Source organism: Eucyclogobius newberryi, unplaced genomic scaffold, assembly GCF_026437365.1.
Source record: "Eucyclogobius newberryi isolate DKJ021-1_F unplaced genomic scaffold, fEucNew1.0.hap1 SCAF_1, whole genome shotgun sequence".
NCBI lineage: Eukaryota > Metazoa > Chordata > Actinopteri > Gobiiformes > Gobiidae > Eucyclogobius > Eucyclogobius newberryi.
Window position 1 is genome coordinate 38,928,829 of NW_027315723.1, and position 25,503 is coordinate 38,954,331.

Sequence of the window (25,503 nt, forward strand, 5' to 3'; positions counted from 1 at the left end):
AATTGATAGCAGGCAGTTTCCCCTGTCTGCGTCAATGGTGTCGCTGCGTCGAAAGCTTTGTGAATCGGCGGTGCTGACGTGTCTCCTGCTCCCTCCCTGCTCTTCCACTACAGCAGCTCTATCAGCACACATACACACACAAGTGCCAACATGGCAGCAAAATACATCTACCAAAACGGATTTTTATTACTTTTGTTTAATTTTATATCAACAGCGGCCTTGGAAAAGCGATTCTCTGACTTGAAACGATGCGCGGACGAGGAGTGCAGCAGTAAGTTAGTCTGTTTCTGACTTCCACAGGGATGCATCCCCATCTCCTCTGCTAGCCATAAACTCCCTTATCTTTTACCGGTCGATAATCGTGGCCTGAATCACCCGTTGTTGTGGCAATGATGCTGTTTATCTCTGTGAAGCTTAGAGGGGTGCTGCTATTTTGTTATTGGTAATCATTGTTAGTTTTGAGGGTATTTTAGACGCAGTTTGTATTGGCCGGTTGCCTGGTATTTTTCGGCCTGTGTTGTCCTAAGCTAACGCTAACTACAAATAGCAATACGACCCCCTAGTTTGACCCGCGCCGAACTGTTGTTCACCTTTGCTGAGGTCATGTAAAACTAGCCTCATTGTTTTCCATTATTTACTTCTTGTACTAATAATATATATTGACATACTGTTCTCTTGCTGCTCCCAAACAGCAGTATATCCCATAAACATTTACATATTGGGCCTGACAAAACCCATAGACTGTACATGGCAAAAAACAAATAAAAGTGTGATATTCTTGTTCAGATTTGTGTAAACAGCCTAGAGTGTAAATAAACAAATGGGCTGGGATTATGTCAGACTGTTTTGTAATTTAGGCATCAAGACTGTATATACAGACTAGTAATAAAATAACAATTCAATATTGGCAACTTAACTGGTTATTCAAAGCAGTGGTTCTAAACTTTGGGGGTTAGAACATGAGCTTGATTTAGGGCTTGACACTTTTCAAATAAAGTGTAAAATGTATAATAGTATTTGTTGGACTAACATATTGTTTCTAGGCCTAGGTCCAGAAAATTAAATTAAACAAGTATGAGTAGCCTATTTTGTGTGTTTGGGGGTTGCAACTGAAAACAGTTGAGAGTCACAGATTTAAAGTTATATTTTTTTTAATTTTTCTTACAGTGCTCTTGGTCCGTGGCAAAGCCTTGGAGGATTTCCGTGGACCAGATTGCAGATTTCTTTCTTTTAAGAAATCAGAAACTGTTTATGTTTACTACAAACTAGCCGGCAGAAGGGCGGACATGTGGGCTGGAAGTGTAAGTATCTACTGCCCGAAACCAGCAGTTTTACATACAAGTTACAGACTATGTAATAATAATGTGTTATATGTCTTTTTTTTTTTTTTTTAGGTTGGAAGTAGCTTTGGGTATTTCCCTAAAGATCTTCTCGCAATAAACCACATTTACACAGACAAAGAATTTGAAGTTCCAGCTCAGGTATGGGACCTTATCATTATAATAGTAATCTACAATAATCTACCCTCACGGTTGATTAATCAGCAGTTTTGTTCTTGAAGAAGTTCAAAACTGCTGAGGAATTGAAGATTTTAGATGGCAAACAACAAAGTTGTTCTCATTACATGATTATAACATTTGTGTATACAGCTACTGCATAAAAAACACATAATTTTCATCTCTTAATAAGTGGGACGAGGGACAGTGCATAAACGGCTGTGCAGCATCACACGCTCATTTATGTTTTGCTCTGAAAAACAAATTGTTCATAAACTTATATATGGCAAATATAGCCAATGTACAAATCATGATGACTTCTGCCTCTGTTTCAGGAAACTGATTTTGTCTGTTTTGAAACTGGATTTGATAAATTTCAAAGCTATGACGTGGACCATTTATTAGGCTTTCTCAATGAGGGCAGTGAAGATCCAAGTAATATTACATCATACCAAGTCCCAGAATCTATACAAACGGATACAAATCCACCAGAGGAGAACAAGAGTGATGTCCAAGAGGAACAAAATGCCTCCCCAAATGAGACTGAAAAAGAGATTGAAATGACGCCTTCTGAAACACGAGTTGCACTTGACACGACACCTGACAGTACGAATGAGCAGCCAACATGGCAAGACCATAATGTTGAAGTTATCGCGGAAGTCAATGAAACCAAAGAGGAGATGTTCCAACAACATTCAGAAGAAGAGCATTTTCACTCAGAAGACACTCATGAACCACATGTTACTCCATCTGGAAACGTACAGATTCCTGAACTAAAAACTAGCTTTGGGACAACATTTGACGCTGTTGTTACCGAGGAAACAACTACTGCATCAACAACCCCAGCAGAAGAAGAAATGTCAGAAGAACCGGAAGTTGAAACTCCTTTGTTGACCAAAGAGGAGACGTTCCAACAACATTCAGAAGAGGAGCATTTTCACTCAGAAGACACTCATGAACCACATGTTACTCCATCTGGAAACGCACAGATTCCTGAACTAAAAACTAGCTTTGGGACAACATTTGACGCTGTTGTTACTGAGGAAACGACTACTGCATCAACAACCCCAGCAGAAGAAGAAATGCAAGAAGAACTGGAAGTTGAAACTCCTTTGTTGACAACAGATGATGTTAAGTTAGTTGATTCTTTGGTTGAAAAACAGGATGACCAAAAATCTGACGAAAGCATGTGGTCGTCATTTGGAGACGCTGTTTTCTCCGTTGTAACGGGAGGAGAGAAAACCGTGCATGAAGTTGGTGTAAGCTCAGATGAGGAGGATGACGACGACGACGAAGATTTTGTACCACCTCCTAAAACATTTGAGGAAATAAAAGCTGACAAACAACCACTAGATGTTAAATATCCAGAACATGAACAAGAAATGGAGAGTGAACATTTGCAAGAAGTAAACTATGCAAAGGCAAATAGCGAGGCTGAAATGTTAGAAAGTGAAAGTGAGGTGGCCGACCCTGATGATGAAACAGCTTTGAAAATAGTCAAAGGTGCGCCACAGAGTGATACGGTTCATGAGGAGGAGTCCACACAAGATGAAGCTTTGCTAAGTCAAGAAAACGGCAACCTTCAGGGTCAGAATCTTCCAACACAAGATAATGACACAATTGTGGAACTAGATGAAAAAACAAATGGATCCGATGCAACAAATGCCACTGAAGAAACACAAGAAAGTCGTGATCTAGTGATGCCAGAAGAGCATTTGGAAGAAAATACAACTGCATTTGATGTTGAGACCAATTCACATGAATTTTTTCCAATTGAAAAGGTAGAAATTAGTGATTTGGATATTATGGAAAAAGAAAATGAAGGAAAAATGGAAGAAAACCAAGAACGTTTGGACAATAACAGTCAATCAGTATCTATAACGGAAGAACCAATGGATGAGGACATTATGGAGGAGAGTATTAAGGAGACAGAGCCAGATTTTAAAGAGGGAGACGTTGAATTACTTGAAGATGAAAATGCACTTTCTTTACCACAAATGGACACAGTTGACAATACTCAGCCTATTGAATCACCAGATGTGCCTCAAATCTCCACACCAGAGCCAGAAGATGGAGCAGATGGTCCATTAAGTCCAACAGACAAAGCTTTAGACACCCATACACCCGACATTGTGCCTGTGGAGTCCACGCCTGAGCTGGAACCAGACTACAGCGACGACGTAATGAGATTGACCGTTTTAAGAGAACACTTGTCCGAAGAGAAAATGGAGCGTTGTCAGAAGTATTTGGGCCTCAAGAATCTCTTCAAACTGGAAGCCATGTTCGAAGACTTGGAGACGGAGCTGCAAGCCACTCGCCAGATGCAAACGGGCAACGTGCAAGAGATAGAAAATGCATTAGAAAGCATATTGGAGTCCAGGGAAAATTCAATCCTGGATGCGGTAGAGAAGATTTTGGACGGTCGTGAGTCGAAATACAGTGATGATCAACACGTTGGGTCAAACATAGATGAGGAGACGGAGATTCTAGATGACTTTCAGGAAGTCGCCTTCAGCCTGAGACACAAGTACTCTACAGTCAGCGACAGTGCACCCGTAGCAGAAGGGATGCAGGATGGTGGAACCGGTGAGTTTCATTACGATGGAGGCAAATTTCATGTGACAAATTGGCATATTTGCTTTGCGTCAGCCACGCTATTGTAGAAATGCTTCTGTTCTTAAAATGCCCCGAGTTGCCTTAAGTGAAATCGCCGAAGTCATTGCCAATCACCAGTTAACATGCTGTAATAGTAATGTTAATGCCAATATTGGTTGCCCTAACATGGAGGACAGAATTATGGTGCAAGTAGTTTTCTCTAACACAACTGTTCATTTCAGACGGCATCAAATGTCAGACATCATCAGATGTTCAAAATTATCTAAATTATAATTGAAATGACCTTATCGCAAAATGTATAATCCTGAGAGACTGTTGCTACAGTATTTTGGCAGTCCCTTTGAAAATGTGAGTAAATGGCATGTAATCGAATTGAAGTGTGAGGGCATCAGATATCTGCAGGGCTAGAAACCCAGCACCTGTGGTTTGTGCCAGGGCATTAGGCTGGCTGCCTCTGAACTCATGGAAATGTTTACTAAAGGCTTTTAAATATCAAGGTGACATACTTCATGTACTAGTATGTAACTTAGTAGTAGTAAGTTGTTTAAAGCAGTTGATTGTTGATGTGTTTGATTATAGACAAGTTCATGCTTTCAGTGCAAACGCTGGACAAATAGCTATTAAACTGATACTGATTCAGCATTAGCATTCCTTAAAAGTTTCTATGACATTTTCTGTACATTAAATTAGTATATTTTAGCGTTTAGAGAATCAACATTTATTGCCATTGTCAATTAACAAAATTCATAAACATAGGAAGTTGCTTTTGGTGATACCGGGCAACATACAACAATGAACAATAATAAGAACAAGATATATAGAATCAAAAAGTAAATGTACTATAAGATCAAAATAAGAATAGGCTTCCTATGTACACAACATTTACAGTTAAATTTACAGATGTCGAGCAGATGTAGCATTTGCAACGGTGACTATCTCTACTCCAGAACTGGGCATAGCTGGAGTCAGTTTTGAATTATTCTTCAAATAATTGACTTAGTTTTTTTATATCATGTATATTCAGCTATGCTCTGGCTTTTGTGACGCTTTAATGCTCTTTCTCTCACTAATATGTTGCCCTATATTTTATGTTTTGTGCTGGTTACAAAGCAGATGGCGAGAGTGAAGCGGGCCAGTGCTTTATAACAGGATGTAACTGAGTAAATTGTTCTTTGGCGTTGTCGGCGCTACAGCTGCCATTGTTTACAAAGACAAACCATGTTTCATAAATGCACTGCAAGTTTGATAAGGAAGTAATGCTCTTTTATTTGGACCGAATGAGGATGTGGCTACTAATGGCATTAGGGTGTTTTAACCTGCTCCATGGCTTTTTATAGACATTTTTCCATTTAAAACAGAAACAATAGGTCAAATCTGGTCTTCCTTTAGAAATATTTTTTCAGACCCTAAACCATCCAATTATTTTTATAATCTGGACATGTCACATTTAGACTTTACTGGAAGCAGAACAGCAGTCCCCAAATAATAAATCTTGATATGTTTTGTTTTATTCCCAGGTGACCAGCAATTGAATGTCACAGATGCGTCTGTTATAGTTGAGGATATGGACCGTGAAACCTCCACAGATGCAGAGGACGACCATAACCTCACATCCACTCATCCGGAGGAGCAGGTCACTGACACTACAAAACCTGAGGGGATTAATGTGGATCCAGTTCATGTCACTGTGCCAGATGTCAGCGTGGAGGACGAGGGTGGGCACTTTAACAGGAACCAAGACAATCAGCAGGGTTTTGGAACAGGAGACGAAATGACCAAAGTCCCACAGTCCACACTGGAGAGCGCGCTGGATATGGGGCTGGGAGTGGAAGTGGACAAGTCCCCTTCAGGTTAGTTATGGAGGGGTGTCAATTCAGTCAAATTCAACTACCTTACTAATTATCAACACTGTAATAATAATTGTTATAGTGTTGGGATGCTAAAAAAATAACTAAAATGCTAAATGCTTCTCCTAACAATCTATTTTTGTAGTCATTGTTGTTCTATTTAATTATTGCATACTGTGAAATGTTTTTATATTTTTTTTATCTCAATGGGTTGAACTAAAAATAATAATAATAGGTGTAAGTGTGGTATTGGGGCGGAAGCAAACATCTTCTATACTACAGTATTTAATTTACATTGTCTCCAAATGCCACTTTCACCATCTCAAGCTCAAATGAAATGTAATTTTCCTGTTCAAAAATCTTGACAAATGTGTAAAAGTAGGCTAAAGTCGAAATCCCTGTTTCTCCATGTTGCAGGAGCCATGGAGACTCTGGAGCCCCCGTCTGAGTTTCATGAAGATGAAGTGAGCGTTTTCTCTACTGCACTTGTTTACCTGCAGTGTACTACTGCAATGGTCAAGAGCAAAACTACAGAATGGGCTACTGCGGTGAGTTTAATGTCTCAAGCCTATTCTATTTAGAAATCAATGCAAACTACTTCTTATGCAAGTAGTGTTTAATGTTTGGATATATAAATAAGGACTTGTACATATTGAGCAAATAATACATCTAAAAATGGATAGAGCGAAGTTTAAATTTCTTGTGGCACTGGAGCATGTGTAACTTGTGACTTGTTTAGTTTGTAGTTTATCGAGATTCGCATTCAGCGTTTTTGACAAATGAAACTCTCTTGAAAATAAACCCTTGCCACGAGAAGTTTATTAATATATTTTATATATTTGTGATGAGATTGGCTAAACCGTAACAATGCGTGTCCCGTGAACGCCCCTGCGCTGCCCGCGTGTTCCCTGAACGCACCTTCCGTGTTTACTGAAGCGGAAAGGCTGAAGTTCACACTGAGCTGGCTCCTACTGCAAACAACAGCAAACCGGCCTTTACTATCCTTGGATATGTGTATGAGTTATTACAAACAGACTCGAGCTAATACCAGCGCGCTCGAGGTCAAATGATCAGATTTTTCATTTTGTTACAGCCGTGTTTGACATTTTGCCTGTAGCTGATGATGGTGTAGCGGTCACTGGAGCACTACTATCTTGACAGCTGCCGGGACTGTTTTGCCTTTTTATTAATTACTACGTGCGAACTACAACTTCAAAATCAAGAAACTTACCAGTAACTCTTTAGAAACCATTTAAGCATTTATATCCGTATTTCTGCCCGTTTAAACATCCGTAGTAGCATAGCGGCTTGTTAGCATCCAACTGTCCAGAGAAGCTAACACCTGAGCTAAAGCTAATCTAGTCGGGGACTGGTTTTGAGCGGGTTTTTGGCATGGACAGTGACACCAAATCGCGTCCCGTCCACGAACAGGATCATGTGTACGTGTTTTTCATCAAGGAGCTGCAGCGTGTAAGTGAACCGAGTGTGAAAGTCCAATGAAAAAAGTGCAGAATGCTACAATAATAAAGCATATTACAGTGCCACTGAGATGATGACGTGTTAAAGCCACAGAAACCGAGCTCAACAACATTAGGCGCAGTCTTGTCTTATTGAACCGGCTCATGTCCGCTGTGTAATCCAGGATAAAGGTTCAATGAATGCACTACAGTCTGTTTATTATGTGCACAGTGAGGGCAGTAGCATTACTTCTATTTTCTTTGGAGGTCTGTATTTAATCCCTTTCGTAAATTAGGAGATTATTGGATTATTTGCAAGGTTTTCTGGGTTTGTAGAGAACTTGGGTTGGCTTTGTTATATGACAGCTAAATTCATTGACTATTTATTGTATGTTATTTAGTTATTTTATTGTGACATAGTGGACAATAATGAATTTAAGTAAATGACAAGATAAATATGATGGAATATGGCAGAGATGCTGATTTTCTCATCTGTTGTCAAGGCAGGTAAACACAGAAGACAAGACATGGCTTTTTAAAAAAAATATTAATGCTATTGGCAATAGTTGGCTTTGGATTTGCTCCTATTTTAATTATTATTTCATTATGTTAGCTTAATTTTACTGCTGATTTATGGTTGGACATCTAATTCATTGGTTTCATCTTCTTGTTGTTCATGGATGATGGGAAATTAGGACCATTGCCAGATCATTTAGAACTACATATTATACTCTTTGAATGGGGGAAAAAACATCCTCAAAATGATGCATGTAACAACAAGTTGAAACCCCTGAAAAGTCAATATTTTGGGACTTTTCACCCGTCAAAAGAAGGCATGTATTTATTTTAATTTGTTAAACGTACATTCCTAATCGTTCATCATTATGACACCCATGGATAGAGCTCAGGATTGTGTCGTTCCACAGCAGATCATTTTCATTTCGCTTGATGTTAAACCAATGGAGATTTTAAGAAGCTAAATACCAAACCTGCTGTTCATTGAAATGTCTTCTGATGTGTGTCCTTCTGTTGTGTGATAAATATATCAGAAGTGATGCAGCTGTTTATGAAGTTGTTTCACTCCTCTTTTTGCTTACTTTTTTGTCTTTGAGATTCATTAGCAAAAAATGATTTGGAGGTTTGTCTGGTCATCTTTGTAAACAATCCCAAGCGCCGTTTACAAGCTGTATAAGTGTGATTTTTAAAGTAGATTTGTCCTTGCCCACAAATCTTTTGAGTTGTTTTTGTAATTACTGTAAGACTAACTGAATTAATGTACATTGTAGGGCTGTTTGATTGTGATGTTTTTAACTTTTCTGTTATACAATATTTCATAGCTGGTCGTTTTTAAATTGATACTGACAATCCAATACAGCTCTTGACATCTACTGTTTATTTCTCATTGTTTTGCTAATAGTTGCTGCGTCACAAGTACAAAGATATCAGTGTGTATAGTCTCTATGCTATTCCACTCCACATTCATCATACTCTGCCATTTATAAGACGAATAAGATATGAATATTCACATATGTTGCTAGTTTTAAGCCCAAAAGTGTTTGCTTGTCTGCAGATGATGGCGTTGTTGCCCGATGAGTGGAGACCAGGGCAGACGCTGCTCGGTTGCCCCTGGGAGGCTGTGGTGGTCACTGCGGTGGTCGGGATCCTGACCTTCAGCATGTTCTTCTGGAGGACCGTGTTGGCTGTAAGTGCAGCAGGAGCCACAAAATGTACACAAAAAGATGGAGATATTTAGATTGTCCAACTTTTATTTTGGTTTTGATAAAAGGTCAAATGTTGAATGTAAATCTTAAGAATGAACGGGTTTGTTTTGCAGCTGTTACTTTTACTTTACTTATCAATATGAGGCCAAATGAAAAAAGCTTGTTTCATAAATGCATTAATTTGTTTTTATTTTAACATTGTAACCAAGAGGAAAGAAACTGATCTTTAGTTAAAAAAAAAAAAAGAATGTGACCCTTCGTTGTATGACAACAAATGAACAATGGCTTGATTATTAATACAACAGTTTTTTCATTTATTTTCTCTAGGTAAAGAAAAGGGAGTATCTTGGTATGTATTTCCTCTTTTTACCGGGCGTGATGTAAATTCCCTCTTTTTCTAGCAATTAGCAAGTGCTAATTGTGCTTGTGGTTTTGTTTTGCATGAACAAAGTGGATCATAAAAAACTTGATGAACAAATTGAGTTGCTGAAAAGGGAGAAGAATGAAGCCTTGGTTAAAATAGCAGAACTGCAGACACAGGTAAGACGTTTGAGGAGGGGGTGTTTGTAATTGAGTCCCTCATTTCTGTTTCTGATTTGTGCAGACCCAACTCCTAAAAGAAAACCAGAAAGAGTCTGCAGTATCAGCCACCTCGGCACTTAAGAAGATGAGAGCTCTAGAGGTAAAAGGTTTGGTTAATATTTGATTTTAGCCACACGAGGATAGACTTTGTTTGGTTGTCTCTGATCCAGTCACTATAATACTTTGGGGAAAAACATTAAATGTAATAAAATATTGTGATAAATTATATGTACCATATTATTATGAGGCACAGTCAAGCACAGACTCTTATTATAGCAACTGTGTGATTATATTCTGCTAACTTTGATGAACAGTTCTTTAGCTCTCATTCTCTTTATCTCTGTAATTATTATGAGAAGAAATTACATTAGAGATTTGGTTTAACTTTTTTACTCTTATGATTATATTGTGATCTGAATCATTGTTATTTAACTGAATAATCTTGACACCCCTGTTTAGGAGGAAAATGTCAACTATCTCATTATTTAGTCCAGTAAGCTTTTTTTTTTGGCTAGATTAGCCAAACTATGTACTTCAGCAAGAGTAATGTTACTTTAAAATAATAATACTCAAGTAAAAAATAGTGGCCAAAATAATTATCAGAGGAAGAATAATTAAAGGCGCAATGGACGATTTTTCGGCGATTTGAGAACGCAGGCGGAAGTGCACATGCCACTCCCCCGTGCGGACTGATACAACACACACGTGCGTTTGTTTATCAGCGCGACGGATCGCATCGCATCTCTCGTCTCCTGTCGATTTCCGTCCACTTCTGCGTCAGCTCAAACTGTCTATCTCCGTCTTCATTTTGCCCCGTACACTGAGGGAACTATATTATGATAGATCAATGCGCTTAGGCACGCGGAAACGTGGGGACGAGCCACACGCAGCTGCAGGTGAGCGATAGGTGCGTTTTATGATTGATACATGGCAGGACTAATCGGCAGTCCACGCCACGAGGAAATAAGACTCAGATTTGTGCCAAAAAAACGTCCATTCAACCTTTAAGTATTTGGAGAAACTACCACTTGAGAACTGAGTAACAGTTTGGACATACAATATATTTAAAATATGATGTATGAGTGAATGTGATTGGACTGACAGAACACTTAGTAATGCACAGATTAGGGCGGCAGTAGCTCAGTGGTAGAGTGCTCGTCTTCTGATCCAAGCAGTATTGACTCGCCCCTGGTATCTGCGAATACCGGTGTGTGTGTGAATGGGTGACTGGTTCCTTGATGTAAAGCGCTTTGAGTACCTTGACGGTAGAAAAGCGCTATATAAATGTGACAAAAACAATCATAACTCAAGAGTTCAAAGCATTTAATGTAGTTCATACAAAGCTTTTGTCACTAGTAGATTTGCTCACTGTAGAAATAGGAACCAAAACCTTTACTTGTGCAAGTAGAAGTAAAAGTATGTTGTAAGAAATCTACTCTGAAAAGAACAATACTTCCTGCCTCTGATCCATTGTAAGTTTTTCTTTTTAATATTTATTTCCTGTTGACAGAAAAAAGTATCTGAAGCTGAAAAGCAAAATGAACAAATGGCTCAGGAAAAGTATAGATGTCAATCACAAATCGAAGAGGAAAGGACAATCTGTTTGAAAAATGGAGAGCAGGTAAGCTTAATAAAACATGATATTTCTGCCACATATTGACTTTAGACATTAAAACATGACTTTATACAGATTGAAAAACTGGAGAAATCTAATGAGAAGCTGCAGCAACGCAGGAAAGAGATTCAGGAAAAGCTGGCAAAGGTAAGACATTTTTTGTGTGTTTCAATGAATGTTCTAAAAATGTAATTGTGTTTTTAAATATTGAGTTGAATCATCTTATTGTTGCAGTCCACTGTTCTCCTGGACGAAGCAAAGATCCGCGACAATGCCAGAACCATCCAACTCAAAAGTTTAGAGAAAGACTACGCCGCGCTAAAAGAAGAAAATAAATCCGTAAGCCACCAACTTAGATATTTATATATGCTTTTTGTCCACATATTCATTGTTTTTGACATGTTTCACCTGCAGCTTAAGATGAAAATTAAAAGCCGGGAGGACAAACACAAAGAGTTGAGTGAACAGATTAAAGTTTACCAGAAATCCCAAAAAGAGCTTGAAGACACTCTGGTCCAGAAAGATCACAACATAGAGGTCAGTCACGGCGTGAATTCACATGCGCTTCTTTACACCAACTTACGGTAGTGTTTCTGAATGCGTCGGTAGGTTTTGTCGGACCTTCTGTCAGACCTGGAAGCGTGTGATGTGCAGAAAGGAGACTCCAAAGTTTGTGCTAACGGAGAATTGCCTGTCGGTAAGCGGAGCAGTGTCTAGTATTTCTCAAATCAAACTCAAACACACGCTTTAATTGTGTTTAAACTACTGCCACAGATAAAACGACAGCCATAAAGAACAGAATCAAGCAGATGATGGACGTTTCAAGGGTAAGTCAACGACATTGTAAACTGAGATATATATTTTTATAATGGCTGGTAGCTCTGTTTATCGATAACTGTGTGTACTCGCAGGTTCAGACCACACTTGCAGTAGTAGAAGAGGAACGAGACCGATTCATGTCTAAACTACACACTGAAGAGAAGGCCAGAAAATCATTAGAAGGTTTGCCGTCCTTTTGATGTTCCAAAGCTGTTCAAGATCGAGTGTTGTAGCATCTCAACAAGTGTAACTTCCACAGAACAACACCAGGAGCTGGAGCACGCCATAGCCACCATCAAAAGTGAAAAGAGCCTCGTGGAAAACCACTACAAGAGTCTCCAGCAGAAAAACGAAATCATCGTGGAGATGTACCAGCAGAAGGAGAGCGCTCTGCAGCAGTAAGAACCAGAACACAAACTTTGGCTGGTCAAAACATTCAGATTCAGACAAATCAGACCAAAGAGCCCAAACATATAACGCATTATGGAGAGATTATGAACTAAGTGAAAAGGAAAAACCTAACTTAAAACTTTTTATGTACATCTTGGGTAAAAGAAGTTATGGGCTTTGTTCTGGATTAGAATATTCAAGAGGAGATGCTGTACTTCCAGGCTTTTAGATAGGATTTGAAAACACCCCTGTCCAACTAGGCAAAAAAACGAGTAGTTTCGGCATTCTCCGGACCACGGCTCGGCAGCCAATCAGAGCCAAGCACACAAATTTCGTCGACCAATCAGCATGCAGCATGCACATTGACTTGTAAACTGTAATGGCGGACTATTGTCAAATGCTTCCCAAATGCTGCCCAATTTAATGATAATATTCCTTTTTTTCTAAGATTTACTAATAAAATGCCCGCCCACTTTATAAAATACACCATCCAAAATACGGGAGGACGGCCCTCTATCTGAAAGCCTGTGTACTTGGAGGAGCTGTGAACGGACTGTCCTAGTATCACACGGCTCTGCTCTGACTCTTGAACAGAAAGACTGAGCAGAGATTGTTTCACCCGGCAACCAGGAATCTAATTTTCTCATGCTGTTTTATGCACTGAAAACATGAAAGTACAGCAAAGGGCTACAAACCTCAACTTAAACAGATAAGATTCTAGCAAATTCTAAATATATTTTTTTTAGATGGAAATTAAACCACAGCCTGCTGTTAAACTACACATAACGGCACTGTGTCTGTACAAAAGTAATCGACTTATTGTTTAGATACTTGTACTTGTACTAAAACAGACTGCGAAGTTTAGGCTTCAGTAGCAAAATATTTGTCTGAGAAAATTGTGTTTGAAGTTTGTTTTTGGCACCAGAAGTTTTTGTAAGGCCTTTCAGAGTGAGAACCTGGTTTGCCCGTCATGACGTGCTGACAGATCGCCGAGATGAGGCTTTACAGCAAAGAGACCGCTCTATTTGGACATTTCAGGGGCTCTATTTGGACATTTCAGGGGCTCTATTTGGACATTTCAGGGGTTCTATTTGGACATTTCAGGGCTCTATTTGGACATTTCAGGGCTCTATTTGGACATTTCAGGGGCTCTATTTGGACATTTCAGGGGCACTATTTGGACATTTCAGGGGCACTATTTGGACATTTCAGGGGCACTATTTGGACATTTCAGGGGCACTATTTGGACATTTCAGGGGTTCTATTTGGACATTTCAGGGGCTCTATATCAGGGGTTCTATTCGGACATTTCAGGGGCTCTATTCGGACATTTCAGGGGCTCTATTCGGACATTTCAGGGGCTCTATTCGGACATTTCAGGGGCTCTATATCAGGGGTTCTATTTGGACATATCAGGGGCTCTATTCGGACATTTCAGGGGCTCTATATCAGGGGTTCTATTTGGACATATCAGGGGCTCTATTTTCGGGGGCTCTAAGCAAAGACATGTTGTTTTCCCTTCACAGGAGACTGACAAAAGAGGAGATGGAGCGCCGCAGTAAAGAAAGCATGCTGACGGAGGTGGGAGGGAAAGCCACGGAGGCAGAGGAGCAGGTCCGAGTCCTCCGACAGCGCATCAACGAGATGGAGGAGCAGATGAAGAAGACGGAGGAGATGTACAAGGAGCAGGTATGAACCAGAGCGGTTAAAGGGCCGTTTGAGACCGGAATAAGCTGTAGAGTTGACACATGTTTGTTTCTGTTTTGTAGATAAAAGAACAGGAAAACAAGACTCACTCAAACTGGGTAAGAGTCGCTTTCTTTTTTGTGTAATGAAATATAAATAAATACAATAAACTTATCCTTGTGTTTGTAGATCACTGCAAGAAATGCTGAACGAGCTCTAAACCAGGAGAAGGTTGAAGCGTCAAAGCTACGAGACAAGTGAGTTTAAAGTGATTCCAACCAACAACGATGCTGTTGCTTTGAGCCGATCAAAGTTGGCCCCAGATGTGAATGTACCAGTTCCATCTGCCACATTATTTAAAGAGCGATCCAGCGGCGCCTCCTCCTCTACGTAGACGCTTTTTCGATCATCGTTGTTGATTACGTGGACCAGTTATTGCAGATCTAGTTTGAGTTTCTTTGTTCATGATAAGCTGGTTAGGAACGAGGGCCTCGGCGAGCGCTCCTGAACATAAAGTCAGATGTTTGGACAAGTACAGATGAGGAAAATGTGTTCATTGTAAAACATCTTTTCCTTTCAGACTGACGGTTCTCACGTCCCAGCTGAACGAAAAGCGGGCCCCTCTTTTCAGACCAAATTCCGGGCAGTTCGCTGGACCTCGTCAAGGTAAGGGCTTCACTAACTTTAGACCGAGCGTTCTAAGTGCTTTCAGAGCGTTTGTTCCCAGTGAAGGCTACAGTGAGGGCGTCCTGTGGCATGTCCTGTGTGTATTGTTGTGTGTAAATGGTTTGGTTGTGACAGGTGATTCCTATGGACCATCTCCTGTGAGCGGAGGAGCTCCATCTCCTCCTATCATGATCGAGGGACCCAGGCGTCCTCCCTCGGCCCCTGTGGGCCGCAAAATAGAACCGTATGGTGAGTTCCAGGACTTTCTTGGCTGGACACTTCCTCCCTGATCCGAGTTCCTTCCTCTTATTATGAAAAACATGATTTATTTTGTATTCCTCATTTCACTTCTTTTCAGCTTCTCTGTTTTAAGTTGTGTCCTCATTGTAGCGTCGCAGTCTTCAGTGTCCTCCGTTTCCTGTCTTCACTCCCTTTCCTTAGACACTGTAATCTGTCATTTAGAAAACAGGTGTTACTTTTACTATGTAATAATAGTGTTTTGTGCACTGCAGGGCCCAGACCACCATCGGACCCTCATGGACGTTACATGGACAACAAGCACATGTCTGGGATGGGTGAGTCCAGTTATACTTTATGTCCATGTGTAGAACACATACAAAACTGTAAACAATCAATAATTCTGTTCTGTACATTTTAAACATTTTCCATCATTTTAATGGGCTTTGCGCAGCAACTTCTGAAATGAGCTGATCTTGTGTTTTTGCAGAAATGATGGGTCCTCGTAACTCTTCTCCCGTCCACTTGGAGGCCCCTGTAAGTGTCTTCTCCTCTTGTTCTTTAGTTTCCTGTTGCCCTCTTCATTCATGTGTCCCTGCTCTGATTAAGGCCGAGGGCCCGGTCTCCTCTGAGAGCCCTGAGCCTGTGAGTACAAAGACCCCTGAGCGGGTCACAGGGGCCTCTTATGACCTCTGGTGGACGTGGTTTTCACTGCACATTAACTTTGGGGCCTCGGTCCAAGCTTCACTTAATTTGGACTAAATGTTTGTTTTGAGTCTCCAGAGCTACGCTTTGCTCTCTCAAATGAAAGATCGTAATTTGAATGTTTTGTTGTGGCATTCATTCACCAGGTCCTCACAAACTCCTTCAAACTGGGAAGGAATAATTTGCCTGAAACTTATAGTTTGAGTTTAACAGCATTCAAATGTTGTGCATGTTGGTCTCTGTGTGCCTGAGATGTTTGGACAGTGAATGTGTTAGTGAATCGATGGCCCTGTGTGTGCTCAGCTGTTTGTGACACAATCTGTTTTTGTTTGTGTGAATTTGACGCACGTTTGTGTTCAGGGTCTTGGTTTGTTCGCCTCTCCAATCAAAGACTGTCCCGGTCCTGGTCCCGGTCCCGGCCCTGGTCCAGTCCATCCCCCTGGGCTTGGACCACATGAGCCCCTGCTGCCCCCGAACCGGCTGCCTCCCCCCGGAGCGTACAGACCCATGCGTCCAGGGCCGTATGGACCGGGCATGCCCCCTCCTCACCACGGCCCCCCACTTCCGGCCAACGGACACCCAGGGATGCCAATGGGAGATTTTGGACCGCGCCCCTCCAACGGACATGCGTTTTTGCCCAGACCTGTCCCCATGGACCTCCGGGGTCCGCCGCCGCCACACTTGCGTCCTCCGCACTACGGCCCACCCCCTCATGGTACGTGTCCCACTTTTAACCTTCAGATTGATGTGCCCTGTTCATTGACCTTCATGTTGTGATGTTTCTGTCAGTTCTTCGAGGGCCCATGGGACCTCATCCATCCTTCCACCCCGACATGCGCTACCCAGGGCCCCGGGCCAGCCCCCCCATGGACCTGCCCCCTCCAGGTGCTCTACACCCGGGCTCATTCCCTCCGTACAGTGGCCCCTATGGTCCTCCTCCTGAGTCCCTCCAAAACCCTGGTGCTCACAGTAAACCAGGAGCAGAAAGTCCTCCGGCGGCTGTGGGTCCAGCTGGAGCAGAGCCTTAAGTTTACAGCCACAGGACCTGAACCCCCTTGAGCCCAAAGCCCACGTCACCGTCCCACAGCTGCAGAGGGTCTGAGCGCAGAGGCACAGACTCACGCCTCGTTTGGGCCTGGTCCATCCACTGTGAGGGACAGCGCTGTGCCCACGCTCACTTAAAGTGAAACGTCCTCTTTGGCTGGTTTCTGAACAAATCTATAAGAAAACTCTCCCTTTCTTTGCACCGCCTTTAACACGTGCAAATAAATTCACTGTAAAAGTATTTCTTTCATTGCAATAAGGATGACTACAGCTTCGTGTGCAATAATGACAGATTATTCTCATTTTATCTTTTAAAAATTGTAGAGAGCGTTCATTTTAAAAGGGGCCGTTTTTATGTCATTTCCTGTGGAAATTCTTTTTTAAAAAGGTGAAAAGGAGATTTAGCTTTGAGCATTTCAGGAGAACCACTCTTTCCAAACATTGTTGCTTGATAATGGACTGTAAAACAAATGTGCAACTTTATGGCCAGATGTATAACTTATTTTACTATGTTGGTATTAGTTTTAATAATAAAGAAATTAAAAGACATCGCTCTACTCCACTTTCCTCTCATTACTGGGCAGGTCCTGTTGTCAGTTTATTTATACAGCTCAGTTATTGCTAAATGATTTATGAAATGTGTTTTTAGACCAGATAATACTCTGACTCAACATTAAATGTATTGTTTATTGTCTCTACTTCAGTTTATACTTGGATCTACCTTCTCTTAAAAAGAGGTCAAAACTGGCATTTACATTTTTATTAAAAATTAATAGCATTGCAAATGTTATGAAATACAAAACACAAACTTGCTCCCGCCACTTCACTTATTACAATGTTTAATCATCCGTTTATGTATCTTACATTCATTTACAGTCAAAGTTGGACAAAAATACAAATGTAAATATTGGTGAAGATGCCCGGTTAAAAATCCAAACAAAAAGGCAACATGCAGTCACAAATAAAAGTACAAGACTTTGAAGTAACCAGTTTCATGCAGTCTGACGACACCAGGTGAGAACTGCACAGAAGAAACTTGTCAAATGGAAATGTTCCTCAAGTTGGTGAACATAATGAAGTCCCTCGACCACCAGTTATATTTGCAATAAATTACATTACTGCATTTTTTTTATTGTGAATTCAAATTAAATCAAATACATTTTTTACTTTAGTTATTTTGGGCAGTTCATAGTCATGGATGGTGAGCCACTAAACGAGGCACAACTAGTATTTAATGCAACAAAAAACAATGCCACATTTATTTAGCATTGCCCTTATTTTGCAGTTGAGTCAAGATTTATTTCAATATGACGTGTGGATTTATCACATTTTTTATTCTTGACCTCTTTGACACCATTGCTGTAGTGCTCTGTAGTTTCTATTCTACAACATTTACCAATGAAAAACTGATTTTTTTTTAAAGATTAAATTAATTTAAGTTTATTTGAGTTTGTCTCCCTCTGCTGGCAACTGCGAGACATTGCAGCTTCAACCTCTGTGCCGCGGCTCATTGTGGCGTTCTGACTCAAAAGTGATGTCAATAGAAAATGATCTGCTTTTTCTAATTGCTAACTATATCAGCAGGAGTCCGGTGAAGTTGCATTAACTGTGACTAAAACAGTTAATTTAGCATAACAAGACCACCTATTGTTTTGGCCAGATTAAAAAAGCCCTCGCTTAAAGCCATCAAACGTGTCAAACATTTCCTCTGAGATAAGCACCCTAAAAGTTAGTGCACCTTTAACTTCAGCGTTAGTTGTTATTTATTTAGGTTGTATTGCATCGTAAATGTTCAATCAACTGTCCCGACACGACCCGGCAACGCCTCATGTCTAGCTGGATTAATCAGTAACGTCGAAAGTCCCCAAAACAAAAAAGAATGTGGCTCAAAGCACCTTGTAAATTAGTTATCCGTTATGTGGAAGACGAATGTTTTAAATCCTAAATGAGCGAAATGCCAAGGTGTTTGTCTGAGAACGTGAGGCGGAGCTATGTCTTTTACTATTGCTGGACGTGAGGTGATGGTGGTAAAAGAGGAGCAGAACCTAGCTGTCCTTGTGCAGCGTCTGGTGCAGGTGCAGATACAGCGGTTTCTTTGTCAACAGCTGCAGTTTCTTCCTCTTGAAGTCCGTGGGCTTCTTATACCTACAAAAGAAACGGCAGAAACGTGTCAAAGAAACCGCTCGGCCTTATGTGTCTGACAAGAGATGGATTTAACATGAAGTTCTGTTTCACGAGCCTCCATCTGGCGCTCATGTGCTCAATATTTTGCTGTACATTTACTTAAATCTTCGTTCATGCCACGTAAACCCGCAGAAAACTCGAATGTACTCACAGTTCGATCACAATTGGACCTGGTTTGATCTCGTCCATTTCCATAAAGGCAAAACATTTTGTGCTGGTGAACCTCTTTTTGGGTTTGTAGTGCTTGAATTCAAAGAAGATAGCTGCACCTGCAAAACAAATACATTAGAAAACTACATTTAAACATCTTATAATTAACAAAGTGACGGTGAAATGTGATGTGTGTCAGTGTCGTTTTTACAATTGATGCTGTATTATTGAGCGCGAGGGGCCATGATAAAAGTGGAAATGTGGATATTGCAATTTCATAAGGACAAAACTGCCACGGTGTTCTGCTGTGGAGACGTCCTTTACCTTTGGGTAGTTTCTCCACGTGTCTCTGCACCTCCACGTCCACGTCGAAGTGAATGTAGGTGTCCTCTTTTCTCGAGGCGACGGGCGTGTCCTGGGCTGGGTCCAAATCCACGCCGTTCACATCTGAAAGAAGGAGGAAAAACGGCTCACATTATGTTCAAGTACAAATCCGCAACAGAAGTGATGCAGAGGAGTGGTAGAAACGTAGGAGAGCCAGTGGTGTGTGATTTTTACCCGTATAAAGCCAAAAACACAACTGAAAACAAATGCGAAGAAGCTGCAATCGTCTGATAACAAATGTACACGTCTACAGCAGCTGAATATTTAGATTGTACCTGACATCAAACAGAAAAAATCAATTAAACAGTTGTAGAAAAGCAGATAAACGCTCACATTTATCACTGACTCGGAACTCATTACATTTTGCTAATTTCTGAGTCGGTTTGTTGAGGAAAATAGTGTATGTGCAGCAGAACGCGAAATCTCTGTCATCAGCAAAGAGAAAAACTACTTTCACTTTACATTTTGCCCTGTAAAGTTCATTTGAGTTGAACAAAAGCCAAAAGTAAGGCTGAAAAAAAGGAAAAGAAATGCATTTTATCAGTTGTGTTGCCTGTGATTCTGCCACTCAGAGGAAAGTTGAAGAATTTTTCAGATAAAAGAATGTCGGGGGAAACCTCTATAGTTGACCCTGATGTTTGTGAGGAAATCTGCCTTGTTTGCTGCTGGTGTGCTAAACATCCATTAGAGGCACATTTGCCAGAGCAGTGCAACAATAAGATAAGATGCTGGGTCAGGAGACGTTTTGATGAACACTGAGTTTAGTATTTAGCGTCTTAAAACCTTTTTGTTTTAACATTAGGCTAACTGCACCCTATGACGTGTATGTACCTAGCGTTAACAGTTAGCGTTAACAGTTAGCGTTAACATTAGCCTCTCTGTCCTTTCAGTAAATAAAGGATGTAGAAGAAACTCTAAGTGAAGCCGCACCTTTGACGCTGATGATCATGTAGGGATCGATGCACTGGCCCGCGTCCTTCAAGCCGATCTTTTCGATCTTTAGGGTGAGGAGGCTCATCCCAGGCTCCGACGGTAACCGCGGCAACAGAGTACCTGCGAAGGCCAAAAAATACAAGTAACCGACGAGGCTTAGATCTGAAACACCAGCGAAGAGTTCACCAAGCGCCATTGGGACGGCTCTAACTTTATTCACCACAGCTAACAATTATATTAAAGTATATATATATATATATATATAAAGTGAAGTAAAAATATAACTACGCTGCGTTATCCGTGCTGCTCCTTGTGCTGACTGGGACATCCCAAAAAAGATGGTTAAACTCATAAGATAAAGGAAACCAGCGTCCCCACAAACCATTTTTTATACAGTTTGTCTTTTGGTTTATTCACAGGCTTTTTATCCCATGCAAAAGATCTAATGTTTTGTTCCGAGTTATCAATTGCTATGGAAACAGAGCTAGATTTTGTTTTCCATCACTGTGAAACCCATGCACAGACCCTTTAAATGCACTCATTGCCATGCTCACTGCTCTTAAACGGCAGCAGAGTGAAGTAAAGCCTAAAACGTTTCCAAACATTCACTGACATCAGACATAAATGCTTAGCAACAATTTGATTTTGAGTTTCCAGGGTAGAAATGTCAGCGTTTCTGTTACATAGAATGGAAAACATAACACTTTATAGCATCAAATTGTTACTGTTCATTATTTGAGCTTCGCAAATAGTAGAAATCTCTTGTTATTCTCCTTCTTTTAGTTGTATTTATTCATTTTTATCTGCGAAAAACCTCTACGGATGTGGAAGTCAACGGGAACAATATAAATGATAAAAGCTATAAACATAAGCAGATGAAGTAAAGTGAATACTCCAATAAAATTAAGAAGAAGAAGGTAAAAAGGAGGAGTAATGATATGTCAAATCTCTGGTGGATTTTATTGGGAACAAACTCTATGTTTTGTTTTAATTTTTGTTTTAACTTTTTTCTTTTCTTAGTTTTGGACACTGGGCATGTTAAGAAATTAAATAAAAACTAAATCACAAAAATAATGTTATGGTTAAGCACATAATAAATCTGTAGTCAAACTTAAACCTATTATGGGTCAATATTTCAGTGAGTGTGATTTGAGTAAAGGTCCGTCTGTCTGTCTGTCCGTTTGTGTGTTTGTTTGTTTGTGTGTTTGTTTGTTTGTTTGTTTGTTTGTGTGTCTATCCGTTTGTTTGTGTGTTTGTTTGTTTGTTTGTTTGTTTGTTACCCGGGGCGCGAGGAGAGAACGTGTCTGTGGAGCCGTGTCCTGTGGCTACATCCTCCTCCAGCTCCAAGTTTTCCTCTTCTCCAGGAGCCAGGATTTTACTGCCAACGACACAATCTCCCTTACGATTCGAACCTGTCACGTCTAGTCTAAATGTTAAAGACGCAATATTTTTACTGGAATATCCAACATAAATTACTGTAATATCGGAATCAACATTAGGATATCGCTGTGGATTCGTTTTGAAGAAATGTGAAGGTTTGGACAACGATTCCAGACAGAAGTGAAATCCTTTGTTTTCTTTCATTCTAATACATTTCTGTTCCAACAGTGTGTGACGAGCTTTATGAAAATGTGAATGTACAAATGAAGATATTGTGATAAAAACAGCCACATAAAAAGCTCTACAGATTCAGGTCTACTTTTCTGGAGCTAAGATTGGACTGAAAATACTCACATTTGCTTCTAACACAATTATTAGTTTTTAGTTGTTCTGATTATTTAGTGGCTCGGGATGATACTATATCCAATTTTAGCGAATATTCTAAGAAAAAACTTCACCGATTATTCACAATTATTACTGAGAAATCTCATCACACTCAACACATTACTTTATTACTTTTTCTCAAGTTTGAGCAGGTTTATTCAGCTGAACTATGTATGTATATGTGTTTTTTAACCATAAATATAATTAAAACCACTTAATTTTGCTTCTAAAATAAACAAAACAGTCACAATTCTTGTTTTTAGTGCTTCTGATGATATTGTGTCCTGAATAATCCCTCGATTCACAGAATAATCTCGACATCCGTGGTCTAGACATGACGAGAGTTGAGCACGTGCATATTTACCGAGATGGCACTGGCTGAACATCAAAGGGAAACTCTTTGTTGTAGGTCAAGATGTTTGTAATAACTGAAAAATAATCAACATGAAATTAGTATCAAGAGAAGAGAACATCAGTTGCCTTTTCTTTTTTTAAAGTTATGCAAACATACTATTTTCCAGTCTCTTCAGATCTTCCAGCTTGAACTCCTCCTTTGTCTGCGTGCTGCACTGCAATAGAACAGACACACATTTTACAGTGACAGTGTTTGAGTTTATCTTAACTAGGATTGGATTTGGGGCCATCTTAAACCGAACTGAACTGAACTGAATAGATAGAAATATTTTAATTTAAAAGGCGCCGTTATTTTTTTACGTGCAAAGTTTCCCACTGACAAATAAATCACCAGGTCGATTTTCCCGAGCAGGAAGAACACTTTTACATCAGCAATTTTCCCTTTCTCCAGGAAGTTCCTCAATGGTTAATATTAAAATCTACCATTAAATGTCGTGTCAACGGCTCAGTGAGTCCAGCTCATGTTTGCACTGACCATCACTGGCTTGTCATCCACCTTCAACAGTAAATGTACATATTCCACAGCTTATTTTGATGAACCAAACACCAACCTGTAAACTGGCCCCTCTCATTTCCAGACATGTCGCAATTTTCCCCAACGTTTTCTGTCAAAGCACACACACACACAGACACACACACAGACACACACACAGACACACACACACAGACACACACACACACACAGACACACACACACACACAGACAAGACACACACACACACACAGACATAGACACAGACACACACACACACACACAGACATACACACAGACACACACACACAGACACACACACACAGACACACACACACACACAGACACACACACACACACACACACACACAGACACACACACACACAGACACAGACACACACACACACACACACAGAGACACACACACACACAGACACACACACACAGACATAGACACAGACACACACACAGACACACACAGACACACACACACACACACAGACACACACACACACAGACACACACACACAGACACACACACACACACACACAGACACACACACACACACAGACACAGACACAGACACACACACACACAGACACAGACACACACAGACACAGACAGACACACACACACACACACAGACACACACACACACACACAGACACAGACACAAACAGACACACACACACACACACACACAGACACACACACAGACACACACACACACACACACACAGACACAGACACACACACACACACACACAGACAGACACACAGACACACACACAGACACACACACACACACAGAGACACAGACACACACACACACAGACACAAACAGACACACACACACAGACACACACACACAGACACACACACACACACACAGACACACACACACAGACACACACACACACACACAGACACACACACACACACACACAGACACACACACACAGACACACACACACAGACACACACACACACACACACACACAGACACACACACAGAGACACACACAGACACACACACACAGACACACACACAGAGACACACACACACAGACACACACAGACACACACACACACACACACAGACACACACACACAGTCACTTGTTAAGTTATAAAATGACAACTAAGTCTGACATGGACCGGGTTCATTCCAGCTCTTACCTTCTGTTCTTCACTGAAATCTGTTGAATTGTTTGCCTGGACCTCTTTCTGCAGTTGTCTGGCCAGGCTGAAAACAAAAAACACAACAAGAAAACAGATTGTGAATTGTAAAAGTGTAAAAACTAATAAAAGGGTTCGTGCTCCCCCTTGCGTCCGGCCTGAAAACGACACGCACATGTAATAACCGTGTAACAACTGCACATTATCAGGCGGAGGGCTTGACTCTGGGGACAGTGGTCTTCAGCTGAGACCCCCCATCGGGAGGTTGTGGCGGCCTGTACCTCAACCCGCACAAGAGGAATATAACACACGCATGACACAAACACACAGAAGGCGCAACACAAAACTCCTCTGCGTCCACTTCCACGGGAGGAGGTTCCCCCGTGCCAGGCCCCTGGGCCCCGAGTGTGCGCGCGGGGATGGGCTGCAGCGGCCCCGCACACACGCGCCTCTATGCGCTCACCGCCACATCACGTCATGGATGCGCAGGCTTTATTTACGGACACACACACGCGCGCGCGGGAAGCAAAGTTGTTGCGGAGGAGCACGCAGCGCATCCGTAAACGCGTCTCGAACTAGAGGGTCCTGGAGGGTCCTAAAGGGTCCTAGAGGGTCCTAAAGGGCCCTAAAGGGTCCTAGAGGGTCCTGGAGGGAGCGGCGCTGAGGGCGTAAAAGACACACACACATGTTGAACATCACTTACATTTGGTACTCGTCTATAGCCTCCACCAACTGTCCCCACGAGTCAAAGTCCGTGGCTTTTCGGAAACTGGCGTGCCATTTCTGGACAGTCTTGTTGACATCGGACATTTTGGCAGGCGGCGCACGCGGGGGGCAGCAGATCTCAGGGCATCGCCGCGTGCGTGCGTGTGTGTGCTCGGTCACAGCGGGCTCCCGGAGGCAGAGACGGCCGCAGCGGTGCCCGGGATCTCCACGGTCCAAGGCGCGCTCACACACACACACTCAGACACACACACTCAGACACACACACACACACAGACACACACACTCAGACACACACACTCAGACACACACACACACGCACACACACACAGACACACACACTCAGACACACACACTCAGACACACACACACACACACACACACACAGACACACACACTCAGACACACACACTCAGAC

General features: G+C 41.3%; 2 protein-coding genes across 6 annotated transcripts; one reads left to right on the top strand and one right to left on the bottom strand.

The window, feature by feature from the left end:
- The first annotated feature begins 99 nt into the window (after positions 1 to 99).
- mia3 (MIA SH3 domain ER export factor 3) lies at positions 100 to 17,430 on the top strand. 5 transcript variants are annotated; one of them, XM_072445912.1, is made up of 28 exons: positions 100 to 271; positions 1,168 to 1,301; positions 1,395 to 1,481; positions 1,832 to 4,082; positions 5,630 to 5,962; positions 6,377 to 6,507; positions 8,987 to 9,118; positions 9,465 to 9,486; positions 9,589 to 9,677; positions 9,742 to 9,819; positions 11,230 to 11,340; positions 11,410 to 11,481; positions 11,569 to 11,673; positions 11,749 to 11,871; positions 11,944 to 12,031; positions 12,109 to 12,161; positions 12,246 to 12,336; positions 12,413 to 12,551; positions 14,070 to 14,232; positions 14,313 to 14,348; positions 14,419 to 14,486; positions 14,810 to 14,895; positions 15,031 to 15,144; positions 15,408 to 15,470; positions 15,623 to 15,669; positions 15,742 to 15,777; positions 16,198 to 16,552; positions 16,627 to 17,430. In XM_072445912.1, the coding sequence occupies exons 1-28, from the start codon at positions 151 to 153 to the stop codon at positions 16,863 to 16,865; spliced, it is 5,367 nt and encodes a 1,788-aa protein (XP_072302013.1). In that variant the 5' UTR covers positions 100 to 150; the 3' UTR covers positions 16,866 to 17,430. The 5 variants fall into 5 exon arrangements, with proteins under 5 accessions (XP_072302013.1, XP_072302003.1, XP_072302023.1 ...); XM_072445902.1 differs by having other exon boundaries at positions 15,623 to 15,777; XM_072445922.1 differs by lacking the exon at positions 15,742 to 15,777.
- A 273-nt stretch (positions 17,431 to 17,703) lies between these two features.
- Positions 17,704 to 25,433, bottom strand: aida (axin interactor, dorsalization associated). Its single transcript, XM_072445951.1, has 10 exons — positions 25,066 to 25,433; positions 24,363 to 24,429; positions 23,262 to 23,315; positions 22,808 to 22,865; positions 22,661 to 22,724; positions 21,813 to 21,910; positions 20,530 to 20,652; positions 19,540 to 19,662; positions 19,217 to 19,334; positions 17,704 to 19,026 (listed from the first exon to the last, which is right to left on the bottom strand). Exons 1-10 carry the CDS (start codon positions 25,170 to 25,172, stop codon positions 18,927 to 18,929), a joined length of 912 nt encoding a protein of 303 aa, XP_072302052.1. The 5' UTR covers positions 25,173 to 25,433; the 3' UTR covers positions 17,704 to 18,926.
- Positions 25,434 to 25,503: the final 70 nt, after the last annotated feature.